At 44.6% G+C, this 18,202-nt stretch overlaps 1 protein-coding gene across 1 annotated transcript; it reads right to left on the bottom strand.

Moving 5' to 3' along the window:
• Positions 1-330: 330 nt before the first annotated feature.
• Positions 331-655, bottom strand: LOC126419771 (somatomedin-B and thrombospondin type-1 domain-containing protein-like). Its single transcript, XM_050086944.1, has one exon. It carries the CDS (start codon positions 595-597, stop codon positions 331-333), a length of 267 nt encoding a protein of 88 aa, XP_049942901.1. The 5' UTR covers positions 598-655.
• Positions 656-18,202: the final 17,547 nt, after the last annotated feature.

The following is an 18,202-nucleotide window of genomic DNA, read 5'->3' as shown; positions in this document are numbered from 1 at the left end:
ATAATTACATTGCACAACATTCTTTTCGAGCTCCGTACGCTAATGTAACAGGAAGAAACCCTAGTTATTAGGACCTAATACGGGACACAATGGAATGTACCCTTTGCCTCGCACTTCACAGAGGTTTGTAGAATACTGATGTGGTAGATGGTGATCAGTAAATTAGGCTAGTGGGTTACTCAGCTGACGGTGCGGGAATGAGGGGCACCATTTACGGATAGGCGCGACCAAAATGCCCGACATGCTAGGTTTCCGTAGAATGGGGCACAGTGGTGCCTCCAGAGACAATGGACGCGGCGCACGCAAACAAAGCGCAGAGCGGAGCCGCGGTTACTCACCTCCGCAGGCGTCCTTGAAGTCGGTGCAGCAGTCGCCCAGCTTGAGGCAGGCGTGGTCGCAATAGCACGGCTTGTCGCTGAGGTCCTCGATGATGGCGTTGATGGGCGCCTTCTGCACGACGCACGAGGAGTCGCGGCCGGGGCAGCAGAGCTTGGCCTCGCGGCAGCTGCCGGCGGCGGCGCCGCGCCCCGAGGCCACCAGAAGCACGGCAGCGGCGGCTGCGAGCATCGCGGGTGAGCTGGACGTGGAGGGCCCCATGGCGCGCGCGGACTGTGGCGGCGGCGGTGGCGGTCTACGCGGACGAGTTGTTGGCGGGGCGGCAGCGCGGACCCGACTGACTGAGTGGCGTGGCGGGCGGCAGGCCTGGCGCCACGCGGGGCGCGCGCCACGGCGGCAGGTGGTGGGGGAAGCCATGGGTAGTGGGCGCGGGGGGGGGGGGGGGGGGGGCTTCAGGCCAGCCTGCGGCCGTCAACACTGCCACGACGGGACGGGCCCCGCACACTCTGCCCACACCTTTGTCCCCATCAGAAGTAAATCACCGTGCGGCGTTTGACGGAGGGTGCACTCTGCACCAGATTCCTCCCTGCAAAATACCATCTACCCCTAGGTTCGTGCATTGGTTTGAAATACTGCGTTACTACAGAAAACGCGTAAAGCGATCACTGCTATTTTAATAACAATGCCGACAGAAACGATCAACAAACACATGGCATAAGAACTGGTGCAGCGCCGGTGAGACAATAATGTCGCCGTTGCTGAGTGTCGCGGCTTAAAGTAGGCGTGTACGTGTACCGTACAAGATTTGCCTCCACCTGCCCAACGCGGTGGTTTCTCGCTGTCGTCGCCGGACATCCGTGGTACTACGAGAGAATGGCACCAACAAAATTCTGAAAATATTTTTACAAACTGACGTAGCAATGAAGTGTAGTGCTTCATTTGCTTTAAAAGATTAAAGATATGTCTACCATTTATATAAAGAAATAAAAGCCGGAGAAAATTATGGGTAACAGTAAGAAATTAAAAACTTAACAGCAATTCATTCATTGTATAAAAAGAGAAAGTAGATATCTACTGCCTGTGTCTACTCTGCTCCGATTCTCTTAGTGCCTTACAATCATTGCAGAATCTGTACCCAACTGAGGAGATGGTCCAGGTAATATATTGAAACCTCCCCTTGGAAAAATTTATGACGGTGCTGATAAACCCCTTACGTTATTTGATTTTCACACAGCTGAGCAAAACTGAACGTACTCAGACATTTCTCTCTTTACTTATTCTGATCATCACTGAACTGACACACCATATTTTTAGCGCAACGCAATTTGACTTTTAATAAGCCATACAAAAAAATGGCCCTGACTAACAATAACCTATACCTTTCATGAATCACTTATCTCACAAAAAATCTTCGTTACTCGAACTACTGCAATACAGCGAGAGCCACTACTGCCAGCTAAATAAAAGGTTCTAACTACTGAAGGCACTAACTACTGATAGGCATAGTTAGCAAATGAAAGATTTTGATAGAGAACAAACAATGTATTTACCTTAATAGTGTTCAAAAGTCATAATAGCGCATAGCGTTGCACAGTTGGAGGTGAGCCGCCAGCAGTGGTGGATGTGGGAAGAGAAATGGCAGAAATTTGAGAGCGGACGATACATATATATATATATCAGTTCATGACATCCAGTCTTACAAATTTAACCTTTCTGATGGACACACGTCCAGATCGTCCGCTCTCAAATTTCTGCCATTTCTCTTCCCACATCCACCACTGCTGGCGGCTCACCTCCAACTGTGCAACGCTATGCGCTGTTAACATCCAGCTGCCCAACTCTACAATAGCGACTATTCCAACAATGCCACCCAGCGACAGACTGCACACAGCACAGCCAGTGATTTTCATACAGAGCGCTACATGGCGTTACCAATATAAAAACCTAATCAGCCTACTTACAATATGACTAACTGTACTTGCTCCAACGGCAGAGTAAGGAGGTATCCTTCTGCTGGGTGGCTGGTCATGTAGGAATATGGGGCAATGAACAGGCCGATCGGGCTGCCAAGGAGGCCTGCAGAGAGCAGGATGTGGTCCTATTCCTTTGCAGTCTGTCACCTCTGCACTCGACGAGAAGTGCATGGAGTTGTAGGAGGAAGAACGGCTTGCGGTGACGGCCAATAAACTGCCGTTGGCCGTGGCGCTCCCCCTTCCGGTTGCTCAGCCGGGAAGAAGTGACCCTGTGTTGTCCATGTTTTACTGCTGACGGCATGCTTCGTCCCACGCTTCGGTGTGGGTAGGCACATATTTTTCCTAGCTTGTTACCTGTGTTTTACGTTCTGTTTTATCTTACTGTTCTGAGTCTTTTCTTGACACCCGTCTCAATCTGTTACTGAGCGGGCGCTGAAGACCTTGCCGTCGTGCGCCCATACAACCCTCTCCATCCGTCCATTTATCCACTTGTAGTCCTTGAAAACGAACAAATTAGCACGAAAAAGTGTTATCCAAGTTAACCCAGTAGGACTAACAATTCTCAGTGCAGAAATAGTCGTTTGATCCTCTCTCACAACACGATTTTGAGCAGAGTTTCAAAAAAATAGAACAGCCAGTGACCACTTTTCGAGCAAATCAGCGAACGGCGAACAGACTTAGTTTTCTCTTTCTTGTCTATTTGATTTAATATTTTGACTCTGCGTATCTTCAAAGTAAATGAGTCAATATTTGTCAATCTGTCTTCGATTTCTGAATTCATTATTGTAAATGATAGGAATAAAAAACCGAAAATCGGCTATTTCAGAAACCAGTTATTTTGAGGAGTTTTGACAGTCCAGTCAAACTGACATGGAAATAAACCGCCATAATCAAAAACCGGTCGTTTGAGCGATAACCACCATCCCTAAGCTGGAACCACCCAATAGTATTCGGCTGCAGACATTCTCCCACTTCCCGTTGTATGTGACTCGGCGAGAGCTGTTCCAGTGGCGGCCAATGGACGGTTGCAACTGGTAGTTTCGACTGATAAAAGGAAATTCTGAGTGGCTCCAAAGCGTTTAATAACACTGCTCCAAAGAGATCAGCACGCTCATGCACTTAGCGTTTTTGTGTTCAGCCTAGTAAGATTTTCGCTGAAGAAAATAAGTACTAGGTTCCTTCTAACCTTTTGAAAGAACGGTACATCAAAGTCTTTCAAAATTTAATACATCCTAATGGAATCTGATTTCCCTGAGGGATTTTTCTGCAGAAATGTCTTGCGTGTATATGCCTGTGGTATCAAATACAAAAAGATCTCACTACCCTCTGTTACCTTCACTTACAAAATGAATAAATTTTCTATCTTCCTTACAAGGATCCGATCACAAGAGTCGATAATTGGGAATCACGAACCATACACAGTGCTGTAAATGGCATTCACACATTAACTTGGTTCACTTTAGTGGGAACTTGGCATAGTTAGAAATAAGTATGCTATAATGTCACACATATACAAGTGAAACTAAGCAGTGTACTAGATTCATAACCAGTCAACGCATTGCAGCCACTTCCTTCCAACTAAACCATGAACATTTTTCTTCAAATTAGATAATCTGCGGTACTTGTAATGTTTATTAACATTGCAGCTAATTACCGGCAATCTATTGTCAATCAAAACAAAATTTGTGTTACCAAAATCAATAAGACAAACTTATCATATTTGTCATCATACTCATATAATCATAACAAGTAAAAGAAAACAAGGTGTTGAAGAGGTTAAAAAAATGGCTGTGAACACTATGGGACTTAACAGCTGAGGTCATCAGTCCCCTAGAACTTAGAATTACTTAAACCTAACTAACCTAAGGACATCACACACTTCCATGCCCGAGGCAGGATTCGAACCTGCGACCGTAGCGGTCTCGCGGTTCCAGACTGACTCGCCTAGAACCGCACGGCCACACCGGCCGGCTGTTGAAGAGGAAAGTGGTGTCAGGAATAATTAAGAACTGCTTCACTTGACGTTTTCTATCACTGTTTCCCCAAGAAGTGTCGATCGCAAGAGGGAAGCAGAAACTTTTACTTCATTTCATACATCATAATCGACGATTTTGGAAAGCCTACAACTGTCGTTCTTTCTTTAAATAATGAAACACTGCACCACTTACGTATTTTTTCATGCTTAGCATGACGCATTTTGAGAATGTCTCAGTGTTATGATCAGATATTTACATTAGTATTTTGTGTGTTGTGTAGCCTGTCTTGCTCCGTAGTCGTCTTTCCGAGTTTATAAAATGTTGTGCCTCCTCCACCTTGCAGAAAACCACATACACGGAAAACATCAATTATATTGTTTGTGAAATTTCACGCTGTGTGTGTGTTTCTGCGTAATGTAGGAGCCACAATACGATACCTTACAGTTTCAAAAAGAAAACACAGTACAGTGCAACAGAGGCACAACACACATACAAACAGCACTCAAAATACTTACGTAAATATTTGCGCTTGGCAATGAGAATAGGCCGGCCGAAGTGGCCGAGCGGTTCTAGGCGCTTCAGTCTGGAACCGCACGACCGCTAAGGTCGCAGGTTCGAATCCTGCCTCGGGCATGGATGTGTGTGATTTGCTTAGGTTAGTTAGGTTTAAGTAGTTCTAAGTTCTAGGGGACTGATGACCTCAGAAGTTAAGCCCCATAGTGGAGCCATTTGAACCATTTTTTGCCAGGTTTATAGACAAAGTGTCGTTGTGGATACCGTTATAAGCATCTCGCATTGAAGTCTACGCTAAGTTATTGTGAAGCGCAAACGAGAAGGTACAGCTACATCTCACCCAAGACCAGGTAGCGCTCATGTTCTGACGAACAGGGAGTGTCGATCACAGCCGAGGGTAGTTGTGAAAGAAACAGCGCGAACTCAACACATGGAATCAGTCGCTTTGTAAAGTCCACCTAGCACAGTGGATGTCGTCAGGTATGCTCTATATTGTTGGAGCAGCTCCTCATAATCCAAGCACTTCTGTAGTAAGAGTTAAGCAGCGTTTGCAGTGATGTAAAGCTCGACGTTGCCGGACAGTGGATGGCTGGAAACGAGTAGTCTGGAGTGATGAGTACCGCTATCCCCTGTGGGATTGCGATGGAAAGGTTTGCGTTTCGCGAATGCACGGAGAACTTTACGCACCTTCATGTATTGTGTCATCAGTGAACTACGTAGCAGGCGCTGTTATGGTATGGGGCTAGGGTATGGACCCATTGTTGCACTTCTGAATGTGTTAAATGCGGAAGGATATGAACAGATTTTATCTATATGTACGACCTTTTGTTCCTCTGAGCATCACAGGGTTTCGTAGGTAGACTTCTCATGACCATTCATGGCATGCAGTGTACGTGGGGTATTCAATAAGCAATTCAACAACATTTTTTTGTAAAATTAAGTTGCTTTTACTGAGGAGTCCAGTACGCCATGAAATTTGGTTTCGCAGGACAGAGCGGATCAGGTTGTGGAAAGGGGCCAAGGTCAGTTACTGTTAGTTACACAAGAACACGCTCAACTTTATTCCTCAAACCAATGCACAGTTTTCTCTTTAAAACATCAAACATCAATTCACGGCTGAGGGCCCAAGTAACTTGTCCAGAATAAGTTTAAATGATTGGTTTTAGAACAGTAGGATTTAGAGTAACGGCTGAAGGCTTACTTAAGTAAAATTACAATATCTTCTCGTCTAAAGGCCGAAATAATATTTCAGATCATCTAAGGAAATTCTTTAAATGCCAAGCATTTACAAATTCCGACTAAAGGCCATATTAACTAAAATTCAAGTTAATTCTTCTGCTGAAAGCCCAATTAAAATTTTCTTTACATAATAAGAGAGAGGCTTTAAAGATAAGCTTTTACACAGTACAACAGAAAAACATCTTAAGAAAACTTGACGTATCTTGTCGGCTGAAGGCCCAAACAATTACTCAAGATTCGACCGTTGTGGTCGAGCAGTTGTAGGCCCTTCAGTCCGGAACCGCACTGCTGCTGCTGTCGCAGGCTCTAATGTTGCCTCGGGCATGGATGTATGCGATGTCCTTAGGTTAGTTAGGTTTAAGCAGTTCTAAGTTCTAGGGGACTGTGCTCAGAGCCAGGTGAACCATTTGAATTACTCAAGAATAATTAAAGACAACCTTAAGATAAACATTTGCAGAACACGGCTGAAGGTCGTTACAAGAATCCAAGATAATTAAAGAGAAACCTTCGGACAAGGATTTGCATAACAAACCCACAGATCCAGAAACAAACGCGGCTGAATGCCTAAATACAGAGCAACAAAAATTTGACATGAAGTTGACATGAAGTACGGCTGAAGGCCATATACTACACATAAAACAGATATTATTACACGGCTGAAGGCCTGACACAGTACCTGCGACCAAATAAAATTACAGCCACAAACAACAAACAGTGGTGTACAGGAGTGTTCCAAGGGTCAGCTTGGAGAGGAAACTCTAAGCACAGTTTAGGTGAAACAGGCAGCCAAGCGTACCACTAAACAATCGGGTGGCAAGACGACCTAGGGACGGCTGAAGAATCAACCAACAGCCTAATCAATTCCCTTTCACCCGACACACTCGCTGCTATATTTCAACCGACCGACTGACTACTCCAGTACGCAGACAGCATTCATCTGCTCGGTGGAAATCACAGATGTTACACACGTTTCCACGTAAACACACACTTGCACAAGAACTCGAACAACCGTAAAAGCAATTACTGTGGAACAACAAGGACGAATCAGTTCGACACACAGAGTGTTTCCACAAGCGGTCGGCGACCAGATACACGTCGTCCGATGAGACGACCGACCGAACGACCAACCCAGGTCGCTCCCACTGAAGTTACGAGGGTCGGCAACGGTCGGGCAAGTCTTGACCGTCCGAAGCTGACTGCAGCTTCAACCCGATTCAAGTCGATGTCCGTTCGGAATTCGGAGACACGGCGACCCGGGCACACTGGCTCGAACCGTACCATGCAGAGGTAACTTTTGCCCATTGGCCACTACATCTCTGCACAAGGAAGGAACCGACCCACGTCCGGCAAGATGAACAAGTGACGAGGCCTAGAAACTGTCGAAAGACCAAAGACACGTCGCCCGATGAGACGACCAACAGAACGACGAACCAACGGTCGTCGCACTCCAGTCTCCTTCCGTCGGACAGTTCACGTGTGTCGCCAGCGGTCGGCGAGCACTGACAGTCTTCGCCCCACTGGCGCTCCGGCCCTGACTGAACTCCCGACAATCGGCGACGCGGAAATAGTAGCGGTCGCTCCAGACATAGTACTACCGTGCACTTATCGATAAGCGCTGCTACTGCCACTCACGGGCAAGCAAACCAGCAACTTTTTGTTGTTGTGGTCTTCAGTCCTGAGACTGGTTTGATGAGCTCTCCATGCTACTCTATCCTGTGCAAGCTTCTTCATCTCCCTGTACCTACTGCAACCTACATCCTTCTGAATCTGTTTAGTGTCTTCATCTCTTGATCTCCCTCTAACATTTTTACCCTCTACGCTGCCCTCCAATACTAAATTGGTGATCCCTTGATGCCTCAAAACATGTCCTACCAACCGATCCCTTCTTCTAGTCAAGTTGTGGCACAAACTTCTCTTCTCCCCAATCCTATTCAGTACCTCCTCATTACTTATATGATCTACCCATCCAATCTTCAGCGTTCTTCTGTAGCACCACATTTCGAAAGCTTCTATTCTCTTCTTGTCCAAACTATTTATCGTCCATGTTTCACTTCCATACATGGCTACGCTCCATACAAATACTTTCAGAAAAGACTTCCTGACACTTACATCTATACTCGATCTTAACAAATTTCTCTTCTTCAGAAACGATTTCCTTGCCATTGCCAGTATACATTTTATATCCTCTCTACTTCGACCATCATCAGTTATTTTGCTCCCCAAATAGCAAAACTCCTTTACTACTTTAAGTGTCTCATTTCCTAATCTAATTCCCTCAGCATCACCCAACTTAATTAGACTACATTCCATTATCCTCGTTTTGCTTTTGTTGATGTTCATCTTATATCCTTCTTTCAAGACACTATCCATTCGGTTCAACTGCTCTTCTAAGTCCTTTGCTGTCTCTGACAGAATTACAATGTCATCGGCGAACCTCAAAGTTTTTATTTCTTCTCCATAGATTTTAATACCTACTCCGAATTTTTCTTTCGTTTCCTTTACTGCTTGCTCAATATACAGATTGAATAGCATCGGGGAGAGGCCACAACCCTGTCTCACTCCCTTCCCAACCACTGCTCCCTTTCATGTCCCTCGACTCTTATAACTGCCATTCGGTTTCTGTAAAAATTGTATTTTACCCCTCCACCTTCAGAATTTGAAAGAGAGTATTCCAGTCAACATTGTCAAACAAATGCTAGAAACGTAGGTTTGCCTTTCCTTAATCTAGCTTCTGAGATAAGTCGTGGGGTCAGTATTGCCTCACGTGTTCCAATATTTCTACGTTATCCAAACTGATCGTCCCCGAGGTCGGCTTCTACCATTTTTTCCATTCGTCTGTAAAGAATTCGGGTTAGTATTTTGCATCCATGACTTATTAAACTGATTGTTCGGTAATTTTCACATCTGTCAGCACCTGCTTTCTTTGGGATAGGAATTATTATATTCTTCTTGAAGTCTGAGGGTATTTCGCCTGTCTCATACATCGTGCTCACCAGATGGTAGAGTTTTGTCATGACTGGCTCTCCCGAGGCCATCAGTAATTCTAATGGAATGCTGTCTACTCCCGGGGCCTTGTTTCGACTCAGGTCTTTCAGTGCTCTGTCAAACTCCTCACGCAGTATCGTATCTCCCATTTCATCTTCATCTACATACTCTTCCATTTCCATAATATTGTCCTCAAATACGTCGCCCTTCTATAGGCCCTCTATATACTCCTTCCACCTTTCTGCTTTCCCTTCTTTGCTTAGAACTGGGTTTCCATCAAAGCTCTTGATATTCATACAAGTGGTTCTCTTTTCTCCAAAGGTCTCTTTAATTTTCCTGTAGGCAGTATCAATCTTACCCCTAGTGAGATAAGCCTCTACATCCTTACATCTGTCCTCTAGCCATCCCTGCTTAGCCATTTTGCACTTCCTGTCGATCTCATTTTTGAGACGTTTGTATTCCTTTTTGCCTGCTTCATTTACTGCATTTTTATATTTTCTCCTTTCATCAATTAAATTCAATATTTCTTCTGTTATCCAAGGATTTGTACTAGCCCTCGTCTTTTTACCTACTTGATCCTCTGCTGCCTTCACTACTTCATCTCTCAAAGCTACCCATTCTTCTTCTACTGTATTTTTTCCCCCATTCCTGTCAATTGTTCCCTTATGCTCTTCCTGAAACTCTGTACAACCTCTGGTTTAGTCAGTTTATCCAGGTCCCATCTCCTTAAATTCCCACCTTTTTACAGTTTCTTCAGTTTTAATCTACATTTCATAACCAATAGATTGTGGTCAGAGTCCACATCTGCCCCTGGAAATGTCTTACAATTTAAAACCTGGTTCCTAAATCTCTGTCTTACCATTATGTAATCTATCTGAAACATGTCAGTATCTCCAGGCTTCTTCCATGTATACAACCTTCTTTTATGATTCTTGAACCAAGTGTTAGCTATGATTGTGCTCTGTGCAAAATTCTACCAGGTGGCTTCCTCTTTCATTTCTTAGCCCCAATCCATATTCACCTACTACGTTTCCTTCTCTCCCTTTTCCTACTACCGAATTCCAGTCACCCGTGACTATTAAATTTTCGTCTCCCTTCGCTATCTGAATAATTTCTTTTATTTCATCATACATTTCTTCAGTTTCTTCGTCATCTGCAAAGCTAGTTGGCATATAAACTTATACTACTGTCGTAGGCGTGGGCTTCGTATCTATCTTGGCCACAATAATGCGTTCACTATGCTGTTTGTAGTAGCTTACCCGCACTCCTATTTTGTTATTCATTATTAAACCGACTCCTGCATTACCCCCATTTGATTTGGTATTTATAACCCTGTATTCGCCTGACCAAAATTCTTGTTCCTCCTGCCAGCGAACTTCAGTAATTCTTACTATATCTAACTTTAACGTATGCATTTCCGTTATTAAATTTTCTAACCTACCTGCTCGATTAATGGATCTGACATTCCACGCTCGGATCCGTAGAACGCCAGTTTTCTTTCTTCTGATAACGACGTCCTCCTGAGTAGTCCCTGCCCGGAGATCTGAATGGGGGACTATTTTACCTCCGGAATATTTTACCCAAGAGGACGCCATCATCATTTAACCATACAGTAAATCTGCATGCCCTCGGGAAAAATTACTGCTGTAGTTTCCCCTTGCTTTCAGCCGTTCGCAGTACCAGCACAGCAAGGCCGTTTTGGTTAGTGTTACAAGGCCTACGGAATGCGTCCTTCATTGTGACAGTTAGATGGATGTCGGAAAGTGCTAGATCCGGGATGTAGAGAGGATGAGGAAGAACGATTCAGTAAAGTTTTGTGAGCTTTTCTCATATGTGCAGACTTGTATGATGCCTTGCGTTTGTCATGGAGAAGGAGAAATTCGTTAGTGTTTTGGTTGCGACGAACACGCCGAAGCCGTTTCTTCAGTATCCTGAGGCTAGCACAATGCGCTTCACAGTTGATAAGACAGAATAATCCTTACAGAGCCCCGGAAGACGATCGCCGTGACTTGACCGGGTGAGGGGTGCTATTCTGAACTTTTTCTTAGAAGGACAGGTGGTATGGCGCCACCACGTGGATTGCCTTTGCGTTTCCGGCTCAAAGTGATCAACCCACGTTTCATCGCCTCTGACGATGTTCGACAAAATTGTGACAACCAACATCGTAACATACATGCAGTTGTGTACAGATGCTCCTTCGCTCTGCTCCTTACGATCTGTTAGGAGGTGGGGAACCCAGCTGGCCCACACTTTTGAGTACCCCAGCTGTTGGACGACTGTGTCAGCACTACTAGCAGAGACTCCAGTTGAACAGCGAGGTGTTTGATTGAGATCCGTTGATCACCTCCGAAGAGAGCTTCTGTAGGAGTGCGGCCGGCCTGCACTCGAAACTTGTTGCGACGATGACAGACGCCTCGCTCAACGACTCACTCTGCTTTTGTTCGCTGCCAGGTCTCCATGACGTTCTGGAAGATCCTATTAAAATCTGCGATGCTCTCATTTTGCGCCTAAACAAACTCAGTGACAGCCCTCCGCCTGGTATCAACCTTTGTTGCAGACGCCATTTTGAAAACTAACTATAGCGCAGCCACCTATCGGCACTTCATGAAACTGTAGAGGCTGAAGCGAGAATATTTCACGATGGCCCGCAACAAGTTCCATATTTTTTCAACCGAAACTGGCAGAGAAAAAAATGCGTTGCTTTACTTACTGAATACTCTTCGTTTATATGCAAAGGCCGCGTAAGGAATCCGGTTTTGGGGTGGGGGTCTTGGGGCTGGGTTCCTATTTCAAATAGGAACATGTAAAAAGTTTTTGGTTTTGCCCGGACCAGATACCATTTGTATAGCCGTTCGAACATGTCTTATTGAAACTCCGTCCCAGAATATTAAGCAGGGTTCGAACTACGAACAAGAGCTGGCGCGTAGGCAAATTGTGCGCATCGGTTAATTCCTTCTGCAAAGGTTTTAATTGGGTTGAATTAATGCTCAGTTAATGGTGTTGTGGGTTGGCAGGAGAGCCAACACCGGTATGAGAGGAAGCCGAAAGGCACGCGTTTTAGCTCACGCAGGCTGGCGTGAGGTCTGGAACAGGACAAGGAAATTAGACTTTAGCAAAAAACGTACGTAGCTGCTGGAATACTTAACTTTAATCCATAAATGGTGAACATCGCTCTTGACGGTACATTATTCATAATCTCAATAGTAACTGGTAATGGCGCCTTGCTAGGTCGTAGCAAATGACGTAGCTGAAGGCTATGCTACACTATCGTCTCGGCAAATGAGAGCGCATTTTGTCAGTGAACCATCGCTAGCAAAGTCGGTTGTACAACTGGGGCGAGTGCTAGGAAGTCTCTCTAGACCTGCCGTGTGGCGGCGCTCGGTCTACAATCACTGATAGTGGCGACACGCGGGTCCGTCGTATACTAACGGACCGCGGCCGATTTAAAGGCTACCACCTAGCAAATGTGGTGTCTGGCGGTGACACCACAAATGGCACCACTGGCATGTGGACCGTTCGAGTTTTACGTGCAAAAACAATCACCTGTAAATAACTCCACACTGGAGCGAGACGTAATAATTCAAATTTGGTCTACCGAAGTATCAGACGTTGATCTAAGATATGTATTATTCGTTTGGAGTTTACGTGCAACAAAAGACGTTTTTCTCGGAGGCTTTTGAAGTGCACAACTTCTATACTATAAACTTATACGAAGAAGCTCAAATTTTGCACTGAGGTAGATAAATACTTTTATCTAATAATTTTAATCAGTTGACGAGTTACGATATTTTGAAGTCGAACTATATGTAGCACATAGAAACCGATGTTACGTGAGCTGAATGCGCGGTAACAGTTTAAAGTGAATCAGATAAATAAAAAATGCATTCTAACGATACAATTGAAAACTCGCTTTCAGAAATCTAGCGTCATTCGGATTTTACGTGCGACCAACACTTTTGGCGAGTTTTTTTACTGGCTCCTCTTCTGTGTTTCAGACTTGTTCACATAGGTTCAAATTTCGTAGTAAGGTAGACGAATACAGTTGATCAATAGTCGTCCTATTGTTTTGTGGAAGGTTTATCCGTTACAACGATATAAGAAACATAATTCGAAATACCACAGAAAAACCTATAGCAGGTCGAGTCAACAAAAATCTACATGTGTTGCTAAGCTATGGCAGTTTAATGCCAAAATTATCATAGAGTGAAAGCTGAGATACATAATGAAAAATGCTCCTACCATAGCACAAAAAAAGCGAATATGTCCTGGGCAGAATTAGGAATGTAATAGAAGGGAACTAGCTTTTCGACTTATTTGGCGGCGTCACAGAAATTTAAATCAAGACATCTTGACATATTCGCGCTTTCCTACGGGTTAACCCTACTTCCACAGCGGAGTGAGCTCTCTTAGCTGCAAAGTGTTGGCACACCTGCATCTTCCAATTTATGGCCTAAAGTCGCTGATTCTGTGCCCAAAATCCATAAGACTCGCCAGCCCCGCTAGACATGACACGATGGCGTGTGTCATGTCATATGACATGACATCGCGTATCATGTTTCTTAATCTGACACGCAGCATTGCACTCGACTACAGGGCATACGTACCGATACTAGCAAGTAAAAAAGCGCGAACATGTCAAGATGTTTTCATTTACATGTCTTTGACTCTGCCAGATAAGTTGAAAAGCTAATTGCCTTCTATTATATCCCTAGTTCTGCCTAGGACATATTCGCCCTATTGACCTGTGATAGGAGCATTTTTCGTTCTGGTAATTCTTTCTCCGGAAGCCAATACTTGTTGAGGTATGGACCACTGCCATTTGTTTGTTTCCTAGAAGCAGACATCATAGACCCTGCTACATGTGGTTACCACACATCCTGACACATCCCTGAGCCCTTCTTCGCAGTGAATCACGGTCATTTCTGACCGCCTCCTCAGTCCGAGAGTCTATGAAGTGAGTTTCGGATGTGGCAGAATGTGTATCGGAAAACTGCAAAGACAATAAAAGAACGCGGTGAAGAGCACGAACGCTACACACATTTAGAGGGAAACGTAAAATCAACGCTAGCAGGGGAGCCAGGAACAAAGTGCCCATGCGGCAGATTTTAAGAATATACGCGTGCTGGTCAGAGAAAGCGATATCTATTAAAAGGAATGTTGAAGCAGTCCCAATAACGAAGGATGAGTACAGTTTCAATGGAGATGACAGCTATAGGTTTCTGTCTTCGTGGCTACCCTCTGTCACGGAAATAAATACCCAGTCACGAGCGAGGAACATAAACCACCAGGAAACAACAAAGGCAGCTCTAAGAACAATACAAGGTGGTCCATTGATAGTGACCGGGCCAAATATCTTACGAAATAAGCATCAAACGAAAAAACTACAAAGAACGAAACACGTCTAGCTTGAAGGGGGGAAACCAGATGGCGCTATGGTTGACCCGCTAGATGGCGCTGCCATAGGTCAAACGAATATCAACTGCGTTTTTTAAAATAGGAACCCCCATTTTTATTACATATTCGTGTAGTACGTAAAGAAATATGAGTGCTTTAGTTGGACCACTTTTTTCGCTTTGCGATAGATGGCACTGTAATAGTCGCAAACCTATAAGGACGTGGTACCACCTAACATTCCGCCAGTGCGGACGGTATTTGCTTCGTGATACATTACTCGTGTTAAAATGGACTGTTTACCAATTGCGGAAATGGTCGATATCGTGTTGATGTATGGCTATTGTGATCAAAATGCCCAACGGGCGTGTGCTATGTATGCTGTTCGGTATCCTGGACGACATCATCCAGGTGTCCGGACCGTTCGCCGGATAGTTACGTTATTTAAGGAAACAAGAAGTGTTCAGCCACATGTGAAACGTCAACCACGACCTGCAACAAATGATGATGCCCAAGTAGGTGTTTTACCTGCTGTCGCGGCTAATCCGCACATCAGTAGAGACAAATTGCGCGAGAATCGGGAATATCAAACACGTCGGTGTTGGGAATGCTACAACATCGACTGCACCCGTACCATATTTCTAGCACCAGGAATTGCATGGTGACGACTTTGAACGTCGTGTACAGTTCTGCCACTGGGCACAAGAGAAATTACGGGAGGATGACAGATTCTTTGCACGCATTCTATATAGCGACGAAGCGTCATTCACCAACAGCGGTAACGTAAACCGGCATAATATGCACTATTGGGCAACGTAAAATCCAAGATGGCTGTGACAACTGGAACATCAGTGACGTTGGCGGGTTAATGTATTGTGCGGCGTATGGGAGGAAGGCTAATTGGCCCCCATTTTATCGATGGCAATCTAAATGGTGCAATGTATGCTGATTTCCTACGTAATGATCTACCGATGTTACTACAAGATGCTTCACTGCATGACAGAATGGCTATGTACTTCCAACATGATGGATGTCCGGCACATGGCTCGCGTGCGGTTGAAGCGGTATTGAATATCATATTTCATGACAGGTGGATTGGTCGTCGAAACACCATACCATGGCCCGCACGTTCGCCGGACCTGACGTCCCGGATTTCTTTCTGTGGTGAAAGTTGAAGGATATTTGCTATCGTCATCCACCGACAACGCCTGACAACATGCATCAGCGCATTGTCAGTGCATGTGCGAACATGCGAAACTACTCGCTGTTGAGAGGAATGTCGTTACACGTATTGCCAAATACATTGAGGTTGACGGACATCATTTTGAGCATCTATTGCATTAATGTGATATTTACAGGTAACCACACTGTAACAGCATGCGTTCTCAGAAATGGTAAGTTCATAAAGCTACATGTATCACATTGGAACAACCGAAATAAAATGTTCAAACGTGCCTACGTTCTGTATTTTAATTTAAAAAACCTAACTGTTACCAACTATTCGAGCCATATGTTTGTGACTATTACAGCGCCATCTATCACAAAGCGAAAAAAGTGATCCAACTAAAACATTCATATTTCTCTACGTACTACACGAATATGTAATAAAAAATGGGGGTTTCTATTTTAAAAGAAGCAGTTGATATGCGTTTCACCTATGGCAGCGCCTTCTAGCGGGCCAACCATAGCGCCATCTGGTTTCTCCCTTCAAGCTAGACAAGTTTTGTTCTTTGTAGTTTCTCCGTTTGACGCTTATTTCGTGAGATATTTGGCCCGGTCTCGATCAACGGACCACCCTACATATTGTGGATTCCTTCTCCCTTTCTGTATCTGCATTCACTACTTACTCGATGGCGACGGACAGCCAGTAGCAGCCAGAAAATTTTTACCCAGTCACTCTTCCCCGCAAAATTGCGCAAAAACAGTTTTTTATTAGTGAATGCGACACTGTCTTTCAACAGCGTTCAGCTATCCAGGAACACCAGTGGAATCCTGAAGATGATTCCAGCAGAGGGATCGAAATGCCGATCCATGAAGAAGTGTGAAGAGGAGTGCGACGCATGCCTGGCGACTCAGATTTTTATCATCAATAATTGTGTAGCTCTCTGTAGTCAAATTGGGGCAAAACATTTCAAACCGAAACTGCCAGGTGAGATGACATTACATTAGATTCAGTTCCTGGTAGAATGGAAACCCCTGTGCCCTGTAATCCACTTGAGGTGGGTGGCTGACGGTTGCAGCCGCGTCATCGTGATCGGCTTACAGGGCGCACCGCCGCTGTAACTTGCCACGCTAGCCTTTAGAGGCAGTGTCCGTGCCAGGCTGTATCACGCAGAGTACGTCACGGGAAGCCGCTGCGACACCTTCGCTAGCAGTCAGGTGTAGGGCTGTGACCAAAAGCTGAGTCAGCATTGGCCGAGCGTCGCTGTGGGGCAGCTGTGTGCTCTGCTGATTCACGCTCTCTGCTGACTGCATCTTCGAACAGGGCTGAGGACAAAGCAACGCTAGAAATTACTGGAATCAGGAGGCTGGTAAGGGTGAGCTCATTCACAGAGGGGACACTAGAAAGAGACTCCAGCGCTGTACATCAAGATGTTGTGGGCAATTTGCTTCAAATGTTTACAGGGTTTCAGCGCAAATAGAATTATGAAGAGTCGGTCAAGCAGTCAGTGAAGTTTTTCCTTCTGTTATTCTTCTTCTACTACTGACTATCTCCAAATTACACTATTTTCCTTTTACGTTTCCTTGAAGACTGGCCTCAACTTTAGCTCAGTATTCCTGTATTTGTTTCCTGCACTGTTCTTTCTTCGCATCAGTCCATCTATACGTTTTTCTTGGAAACCTAGATGCTTTCGGAATTTATTCTTGAGCGGAAACCGTTTATACATATTCCCATTTCTTGGTGGTCTTTTTCCACCTCGGTGAACCAGTCCCACTGATATTTTCTTCCCGAGAAACTAACGGAAGATCAGACTGCTCACCCCTGAAGGCTCGTACGGTCCATTCGATCATACAAAAGAGTCAGGCTCCTACGAATGGTGACTGATCTTCTTCATGTGTGTGTGTAGATTCGCGATTGTGTCGTCTCCTCAATTCATGATTTTCTTTGACGGGACCTAGAATTTACCTCATATTTCTAATGTCTCGATCAGACCTTCCCTAAAAGTCATAGTAACTCATTCTCCGGCATATAGGGACTGCGGCCACATTGTTATGTTCTAATGTCCTATTTTTTTGGAATTAACTGATACGGGCTTCCCCTAGTAGATCCTTTCAGGTCAACTGATACGCTCTTTCGATTTTCCTCATGCGTGTTGCAAAGACTTCTTTCTCAGAGGTGTTCAGCTCCATCCACTCTCTTACATATTCAAACTAGCCCGTCCGTTTCATTTCCTCTTCTTCTGTCTCTAGTGCTGTGGGTGGTCATTTGATGATAGAATCTTGTCGATGGACATGTGAAGTCCAGCCTTTGTATCGCATGTGTTAATTTGTGAATCATTATATTGAACTCTGAACTGTTTTTGGCTAGTGAATATTTCTTGAGTTCTGATTATTAAATGGACTTAGTTTTCAAGTATATTTGTGACTATTTAGTTTCGATATTTTGATACCTTTCTCGTACCGTTCTCAGCGTAACTTTATTCCATTTGATAAGGTTATTTTCATTTCATATTGTAACGGAATATCATAGGACCAGTTCCCGTTTGTTTGATATGTGCTGCCTTGAATAAACATTATTCAACATCATTTTCTGTCGTCCTCATCAACTACAGACGTTAGAATAGGACC

Source organism: Schistocerca serialis, chromosome 9 (genome assembly GCF_023864345.2).
Source record: "Schistocerca serialis cubense isolate TAMUIC-IGC-003099 chromosome 9, iqSchSeri2.2, whole genome shotgun sequence".
NCBI classification, from domain to species: Eukaryota; Metazoa; Arthropoda; class Insecta; order Orthoptera; family Acrididae; genus Schistocerca; species Schistocerca serialis.
The sequence above is the reverse complement of the archived record's forward strand: the minus strand, read 5'-3'. Positions and strand labels throughout refer to the sequence as shown.

What these genes read in the sequence shown, in the direction of transcription:
- LOC126419771 (XM_050086944.1), bottom strand. Translation starts at nt 597, where the DNA reads ATGGGGCCCTCCACGTCCAGCTCACCCGCGATGCTCGCAGCCGCCGCT.